The following is an 8,655-nucleotide window of genomic DNA, read 5'->3' as shown; positions in this document are numbered from 1 at the left end:
GTGCCCCCGGCATGCAGGGCACGGCAGGGGCAAGAGGCCCCGCAGGCCCTAAGGGAGATCGTGGCATCCCTGGTGAGCGTGGAGCCCCTGGAAACACAGGGGCAGCAGGTGAGCAGTGGAAAGAGCTGGGCTGAGCTGGGTCCAGTTCTCCTGTGCCTGCTTGGAGCTGTCAATGCCTATCCCCCACCCCCCAACCACCTGTAAAGGCAAAGGTGGCATTGCCGGATCACGGGGAGAATCTGTATCCAAGAAGGGTGCATGAGGGGGCTCTGGGGACGGTTCCTATCTAGGGAGATTGGGGTCCTCAGCAACGGCGAAGTGTGTTCAGGGAAGGTTAGTTGTTGGGTGGCGGGGCAGTTTTACACAGCGGGGTTGATTGCTGGGTGACAGGGACAGTCAGTGTACAGAGAGCTGCATGGCTGGGTATTGGGGACCGCCTATCTATTTCTGGGCAATAAAGATAGTTAATCCACGTACAGGAAGGTAAAAATGCTAAAAAAAAAAAAAAAAAAAAAAAAAAAAGATGGGTACATAGCTCACCCAGTTCTTCTTTCACCCCAGGGTCTGCTGGAGTCATGGGTCCTCAGGGAAGTCCAGGTGCCAGGGGACCCCCAGGATTGAAGGGGGACAAAGGCGCTCCTGGAGACAAAGGAGCAAAGGGAGAAAGTGGGCTTCCAGGTAAGGTAGCAGCTCCCGGCTCAGGGAAGCCCCACTGGGACATGGGTGTGCAGAGAGGAAGCCCTCCCCATCCCAGAGGAGGGGTTCTGGGATGTGTGCCCCATCAAAGGCAGCTGGTGGGTGGAACTCAGGAAAGGTGGACAGGCTGGAAGGCAGGAGCACTGGGCTCTGGTCTTAGCCGCTTAGTACTCATGGGAAAGCAACCTGGACAGCTTCTCGCTCTGACTACCGGGAAAACTACAGCTTTCTTCCCAATTCATAGGACAGATTTGGGCATTAAAAATCTGGTGAATAGGAAACACATGAGTGTGTATTCCTGCCCAGCACCCACTCCCCGCCCCACCCAATGGAGATGCCATTATATTCCAAGACTTTAAAGTCACAATGCCATCTGGTTCAGTGTTAGTGAAGTACAGGGAACAATTTGTCCATAGCCGAACCATAAGACATCCTTGCATAGCAGGGGCCAGCTGTGTCAGCAGATGTGGGCTTGCTGTGGGTCAGTCCCACAATATGTGCCCACAACTAGATACCCTTCCCTTGGAGCCCAGACTCTGAGCTCTACCTTCGCTCTCTGGACAAGTCTTTACTTGGCCATTTTCTCCCCTCCAGATGTCGCTTCTCTGAGGCAGCAGGTTGAGGCCTTACAGAAACAAGTACAGCACCTCCAGGCTGCTTTCTCTCAGTACAAGAAAGGTGAGTTCCTGGATCTGAACCTGGGCCCAGCACTGGCATTGGGCCCCACGCTAGATCTCGACCTTGGTTTGGACTTGGGCTGGGGCTAGACCTTTAGCTGGGCCTGAGGCAGTGCCTGCCCTGGGTCTAGGATGGGAATGAGCTGGGACCTGTGTAGGGCTGGACCTGGGACTGTGGCAGGGAGTAGGGCTCAGGCTGGGATGGGGCTAGAACAAGGCAGCCACCTGCTCCTGGAGCTGGAAGTAGACCCAAGGGGGCAAAGGAGGAGGATATGGCCCCTATCACCAGCTCACCAGGCCGGCAGTAGCATAGTCAAGGCCATCAGGCTCCTGAACCACCCACCAACCTCAATGCCACCTGTGTCCTGAGACGAACTGTTGTCCTGAGTCCAGTGCAATTCACTAGAGCCTCTCTCCTGCCTACTCTGTGCTGGTGCCTTTGATAGGCAAGGGGCTACCCAAGACCGGTTGCATTTCTTACCTCAGAGGGGCCAGGTATGGGAGTGCCCAGTGATGCTGCTGCACATCCCAAGGCAGCACAGAAACCAGATACTGTTCTGGGAGCTAGGACTGGGGTTCTGCTCTGGGGGTCCAAGGCAGGTGGAGACCTGACCTTGGTATGTGGCCATCAGATATCTCACCTTAGACATGCTCCTGGTTCAAACAGCGGGTAGGCTGCTTCTGGGCTCCAGCCACTGCTGGGCTCTGCCTACAGCTCTGGAGGTGTTTTATAGCAGAGTGTTTGCCCTGACCCTGGAATCCTGAAGAGTCAGAAGCCTCCAGGGGCACACACCTGAGGGCCTGGTGCCTTTTTGAACCTCCACATCAGTGCCCAACAGTCCCTCCTCTCCTCTGCCCTTCCTGACATCAGCTTTGAGTTCAGAATCTCATTGAGCCAAAAAATAAAAGATAAAAGTTTTCTGAAGTAGTAGAGCATAAAGGGCTGACTGGGTGCAACATAGGTTTGGCTTCTAAGTACCCAAGCTCTGAGATGAGAGTTTCAAGCATTTGGTATATCTCTCTTTCTACATATGCTCTAATTCACTCAGAGGCACAGTGACAGAAACACACAGAGGAACACGTCCATATGTACCCGCCGCATGTGTGTGCACTTAAACACCATCACTCACTCCACCTTCATCTACATACGTGAGCTCATATGTTATCTATAAAGCACATGCAAATATGCACACACATCCAGATGAACCTTACATACTCCCATGTACCTTTGGATAGATGCACATGTATTCAAAGGCATGCCCACATATGTGCATGGCACATAAACCTAGTAATGGTACATGAACTCTTATGCTGACTTTGTTCAGGGCTGCTCTGGGTGCCACCCTGAGCCCATGGAGAATCTAAAGGACAATGAGTCAGGGTGCAGCCTGCATTCTGAGCAGCCCAACAAAGCCAGGGGCACAGCCTTCCCTGGAGCTTCCAGTCCTTTGCAGAATATTTCCATGCATGGGCCCAGGAGCCACAAGGACAGACCAAAAAGAGATACTTGACATGTCACACAGGCAATGCTTTTGTGAAGTGAGCCCTCATTTTAGAGACGAGGAAATGGAAACCCTGAAAAGGAAAGTGACTTTCTCTTGCCCACGCAACAGCCGTTGCCAGGGTGGATCTGAATGCCCAGTCTTCCAGTTCCCACCCAGGGCTGACTCTAGCACTAACACCATTCCCCTGTGCCTCACTCACACATGCCCTTCAGATGCCCTCCTCCACTCCCTCAGCACCTCCCAGGCAGGCTGACTGGCTGGGGCATCACCCACGTGCATACTAAGAGGCTGACATGAGGCCAGACCCAGAGCAGAGATTAGCATCTGGCAGCTTTCAGATGTCCTCTCCTCTTCCTGTCTCTCCCCTTTCCTCACCCCATCACACAGCACAGACTCTCTCCAACAACCCCACATCCCCCACTGTTGTACAGGGTGACAGTGGGCTCGTTGCAGGTGTTTTCTGTACTCTCAGAAACTGGCCTGGTCTACACCGTGATCAACTTGGGAAAAGCTGTTCAATTCTACACAGTAATTGAGAAATTGATTCTGGTATATAGCATGTGCCGAAATAGAAACAGCATGTCTGAGCTTTGGTGTCAGACTGAGTGAGGTTGAATCCCTAACTGCACATTTGCTGCTTGTGTGACTTTGGGCCTCTTAGCTTCTCTCATCTCCAGTGCTCTCATCTGTAAGTGGTGAATCATGGTGTCACCTCACAGGGTAGGTCATGGGACGGAGACTGTTCGGGAACAGTCTGTCTTGCATTCTCTCTGGCATCCTGATGTGGTGCCTGTTTGGGAGGTCTGAGAGGCTCAGGTTGGAGCACAGAGGTCTCAGAGCCCCTGAGCTTTGGCCAGGTGATATCACAACCCCAACGTGACTCTCTTCTTCTCCTAGTTGAGCTCTTCCCAAATGGCCAAAGTGTCGGGGAGAAGATTTTCAAGACAGCAGGCTTTGTCAAACCGTTTACGGAGGCACAGCTGGTGTGCACACAGGCTGGTGGGCAGTTGGCCTCTCCACGCTCTGCTGCTGAGAATGCCGCCTTGCAACAGCTGGTGATAGCTCAGAACGAGGCTGCTTTCCTGAGCATGACTGACTCCAAGACGGAAGGCAAGTTCACCTACCCTACAGGAGAGTCCCTGGTCTATTCCAACTGGGCCCCAGGGGAGCCCAACGATGACGGCGGGTCAGAGGACTGTGTGGAGATCTTCACCAATGGCAAGTGGAATGACAGGGCTTGTGGAGAAAAGCGTCTCGTGGTCTGCGAGTTCTGAGTCAACTGGGGTGGGTAGGGCAGTGCTTGGCCCAGGAGTTTGGCCAGGAAGTCAAAGCTTAGACCCTCATGCTGCCAATATCCTAATAAAAAGCTGACCATCTGTGCCGGGAAGGACTTCTCTACAAAACATGGCCAAAAGGCAGCGCTGCTGCAGGACACCGCAGAGTGAAATGTGAGGCTGCCTTCACACTAAAACTCCATTCAGGGGAAGAAGGGGCCAGCCTGCTTTCCCTATAAGTGATAAAAGTGGGTCTCCAATGACCTTCCTGTCCCCAAACCCGATGACTCCCTTTCAGCCCCTTTTCTCAAACCATCAGCTGCATTTGACCCTGCCGATCTCTCCCTCCTCTTTCAAGCACTTCCTCCTCCCAGCTTCATGGATACCCCTCTTGCCTGCTCTGACTTTTTTTTTTTTTTTAGACTAGGTCTTACTCTGTCACCAAGATTGGAGTGCAGTGGTGTGATCTGGGCTCACTGCAAGCTCTGCCTCCCAAGTAGTTGAGACCACAGGCATGAGCCACCAAGTTCAGCTAATTTTTTGTATTTTTGGTAGAGATGATGTTTTGCCACGTTGCTCAGGCTGGTCTTGAACTCCTGGGCTCAAGTAATCTGCCTGCCTTGGGCTCCCAAAGTGCTGGGATTACAGGCATAGGCCACCGCCCCTGGTCCCTTATTAGTCTCTTTAGCTTGTCCCTCTTTCTCTCCTTGACCACTTAATGGTGTAGTGCCGAAGTCGCAGCTCTCAGCTGTCTTCTTTTCTTACACTCACTCCAGAGATGAGCTCATCCTGTCTCCTGCTTCAAATTCCTTCTACAGGCTGGTGGCTCCCCCAGGTATATCCCTATTCAGCACCTCTTCCTGAACCCCAGATTCCTCTAGCCAGCTCAGACTGGAACCCAGGGATAAAAGGAGGCTCCCAGCCTCCATGACTGCCTCTTATTTCAAGGTCTGAGCCCAGGAAGATGCACAGCATAGCAGGGTGACCTGGAAGAGAATGTCTGCCTCCCCAGCAAGGCCACATGGCCCTGCACTCAGTAGGCCCTTCCTCACCCCTGCACTGCCCAGGATCTCTCTCCATCCCTGCCAACATGACTGCCTCTTGACTAATGGGAGGAGTACCAGTTGCATAATCCTAAAGCCGTCTGAAATCTTAGGGAACTTTGGAACAAAGGGTCTCTGGCCAAGCTCGGATTTACCTCCAATCCTCTTCTTGCCTGGTGATTCCAGCAATGTTCTTTCCCCACTCAACCTTAGAGATAATCTAGTTAAATCCTCCTCCTCATTTTCCAAATATGAAAACCAAGGCACAGAGAGGGATGAAACTGCAGGGACAAAAGGGGGTGTCAGTGTTACAGCTGGGTCATTAGCAAGGTCATTTTGACCCTAAAGCCTATACATTTAGGCCATAAATATATAGGCCAAAGATCATGCATATTTAGCTGATTTGACATATTGTCGCACCTAATGATTTAAATGACACCTGTGTTCAAAAGATGGCAATGACACCTGGATGAACCATGGCCCCATAAAAGGGGCAAACAAATAACCTCTCTCCCGATAGAAAACCAGCCACTCTCTCCTTAGTTCACACAAACCAGGGGGACTTCTCTTTCTGGATGGGACTCCCTCTGGTCCCATCCCTCTTCCTAGCACTCCTACAAGTATATCTCATATATAGGACAGCATGTCTATAAAACAAAAGCCACACTTCAAGACAGCATGCAGCCCAGGTTCTCTGCTAAGATCTTTCTCCAGTTACTAAAAAAAAAAAAAAAAAAAAATCCCCAAATTTCTGGCAGCTTCTGAAATGTAGGTCAATTACACAATAATGACCAAACTACTCAGAGATGACACCTAAACACATTCATCGAGGGAGCTCAGAATGGCTTTTTCATTACAAGTAAGAGAAAACACTTGGATCTAGCATAAACCAAGAGAAGTGTTTTTTTTGAACCATATGGGCTCAAAAAGGACTAGGGGGACTCAGGTAACGGCATGCTGTCTCCCTGGCTTTTGCTTCTCTCTGTGCATCTTTGCATCTTTCCCTCTTTTGCACACCAGCTTCCTCTGCTTACTGGTCTCTTGACTACCCAAGCATTAAGAATCATGTGTCCTAAAGACTGCTGCACAGAAATCAGAAACTCTCTAATGGAATCAATCGGAAACTCCTGTGGAAATGAGTCTTTCTGTCTCAGATGCCCCCCTCTAGTCCAATCAACTAAACTTGGGGAGTGGGACCACATGGTACGATATGGCCACTGGGATAGATGCAAGATCATGATGGTCTGGGAAGACCCCCTGAAAGTTACCACTACCCACACCAATACTTAAGCCAAACCTACTTCTTGCTAAGGGAAAAGTCAGCGTAGTTGAAGTGTGTGGAGAGAAAAAAATTTCCTATGATGATGAAGGCCTGGAATGTGGATACTTCAAAACTCAAGAAGAATCTTCAGATGCATCAGTGCCATGGGCCACAGGGGTCTGGTTTGCTCTCCAGCACAGAGAACAAGCAGGGAGGGCCACTTGAGATCTGTAGGCATAGGCTGATTAGAGTAGAGGACTGAAGCAGTTATTTCAGAAATTCAGGTCCTAACCCATTCCTGAGCACAGAGGTCTCCCCTGCACTAACACACATGGGCCAAGGTCAACACAGACCTCAGTGTCTGCCCTGCCTCAACTGTAGCAGTCAGGGTCCCTTGTTTAGTAGCCTGTGTGTCAAGAGATTTACACTCTCAGGTGATGTTGTGACTCTCATCATGGACACCCTGAGAGCAGGCTGGGACCCATCCATGTCTGAAGTGGGGACTTTCACAGCAGTTTCATAGAGAAACCCCTGTTCAGTTGAAAAGTATATTCTCAAGTCCCATCCTGGTTTTCAACCTTCTGTCACCAACCCAGCCTACATTCCATAATGAGCAGCTGATGTGGAGCGCTTTGATGTTAGCTTTTCTAGGATCCTGTCAATGTTCTGAATGCCCTTGATACACATCAGTGAAACTTGAGTTGCGTAAGTTCAGGGCATTCTCAACCACTCTTTCTTTCCAGATATTCACCTTAAAATTCAAGTTTAATGATGTGCTTGACCTTTTCAAGTTACCTACCTAGAGCAAAGAAACTAGTTATCTATTAGAGAAATATGGTCTTAATTTGTATGTCAAATATTTATCCAGGCATTGGATATGACGATAGACATGGTTAGTCATGCCCTCATGATCCTGCACTTTCCTAACATAACAAGATGAATAAGCTGCAGGATTGTTCTGGCAATGGACAATAGCGGCGCTTAGCAAGTGGATTTAGAATTAATGGATGGATGATAAGAGTTTTAACGGTGAGAATAGAGAAGATACCTCTCTTTGTGCAATTACCAAGCCACTCAGAGACCAAGGCAGTCTTCATTACTGTCCACTCTAATTGCCTGTGACTATTAGGCTTCTCTATGGCTAACAGCAGGCCTGGCATCTTATGGTAGGTTTTACCGCTTCTCGCCAGTCTTTCACTGAGAAGACTTTTGAAGGCAGGCATGAACCGGTGATGTGGGTCACTCCTGGGGAGAAGCAGAAAAGAGTGGGTATACGCTTCTGAAATGCCCTCTCGTCTGCTGCCATGTCTTCTGTGATTACAGACAGATTGGTAGATATAAAGTTCTTATACAAGGCCAGGCGTGGTGGCTCACATCTATAATCCCAGCACTTTGGGAGGCCGAGGTAGGCGAATCACTTTGAGGTCAGGAATTCAAGACCAGCCTGACTAAAGTGGGCAAAACCCTGTCTCTACTGAAAATACAAAAATTAGTTGGGAGTGCTGGCATGTGCCGGTAATCCCAGCTACTTGGGAAGCTGAGGCAGGAGAATCACTTGAATCCGGGAGGTGGAGATTGTAGTAGGCAGAGATTGCGCCACTGCACTCCAGCCTGGGCGACAGAGTGAGACCCTGTCTCAATAATAATAATAATAATAATAATAATAATAATAATAATAAATTGTACAATCAAACATTCTGGAACCTGAGTAAATGCATGGAAAGCAACTGCCCTTGGGGGTTGCCTGGATCTAGGCAATGGACTTGTACTCTGAGTGATATTTGGGGGTTGTTACTGCAGTGTCCATCCTTCCTGGATACATTTGAATATTAACATACTTGCCCTCTATTTACTTAAAAGTCTGTAGGCAATCTCAGACTACTTGGCTGAAACACCTTTGAGCCACAGAGAGGGACTTATGAGCACCCTGCCTGAGCAGAATGGTCCTTATGTAAGTCCTGTTTGTAGGGCTAAATAAAGTGTTTTTAAGATGTCTCTAGGCCCTTTGATCTGAGGAAATTGCAGAGTGGCCTCATTGCCAGCCCTTCTACATATTTATTTTAAAATTCCCTTAATACTTCATTTGAGGGGTAAGTGCCTGGGGCCAGGCCAGGGCCGAAAGGTCAGATGGCAACTTCAAGCCAAGCAAATGCATTCTGTGACCAGAGGGAAGGATCAGGACAGGAAGGGGATGCTTGG

General features: G+C 49.6%; 1 protein-coding gene across 2 annotated transcripts in view; it reads left to right on the top strand.

Moving 5' to 3' along the window:
* Nucleotides 1–4,265, top strand: part of SFTPD (surfactant protein D) — an 11,772-nt gene extending 7,507 nt beyond the window's left edge. Inside the window, exons 6-9 of one of the 2 annotated variants that reach the window (XM_011929059.1) lie at nt 37–108; nt 562–678; nt 1,291–1,374; nt 3,776–4,265. In XM_011929059.1, coding sequence (XP_011784449.1) covers nt 37–108; nt 562–678; nt 1,291–1,374; nt 3,776–4,152 — 650 coding nt within the window. In that variant the 3' untranslated portion in view covers nt 4,153–4,265. The remainder of the gene's footprint in view (nt 1–36; nt 109–561; nt 679–1,290; nt 1,375–3,775) is intronic. The other variant, XM_011929054.1, reaches the window with a different exon arrangement.
* The last annotated feature ends 4,390 nt before the right edge of the window (nt 4,266–8,655 follow it).

The sequence above is a fragment of the Colobus angolensis genome, unplaced genomic scaffold, assembly GCF_000951035.1.
Source record: "Colobus angolensis palliatus isolate OR3802 unplaced genomic scaffold, Cang.pa_1.0 Scaffold12, whole genome shotgun sequence".
In the NCBI taxonomy this organism is placed as follows: Eukaryota; Metazoa; Chordata; class Mammalia; order Primates; family Cercopithecidae; genus Colobus; species Colobus angolensis.
Note: the sequence above shows the minus strand (reverse complement) of the source record. Positions and strands in the feature narration are given on the sequence as shown.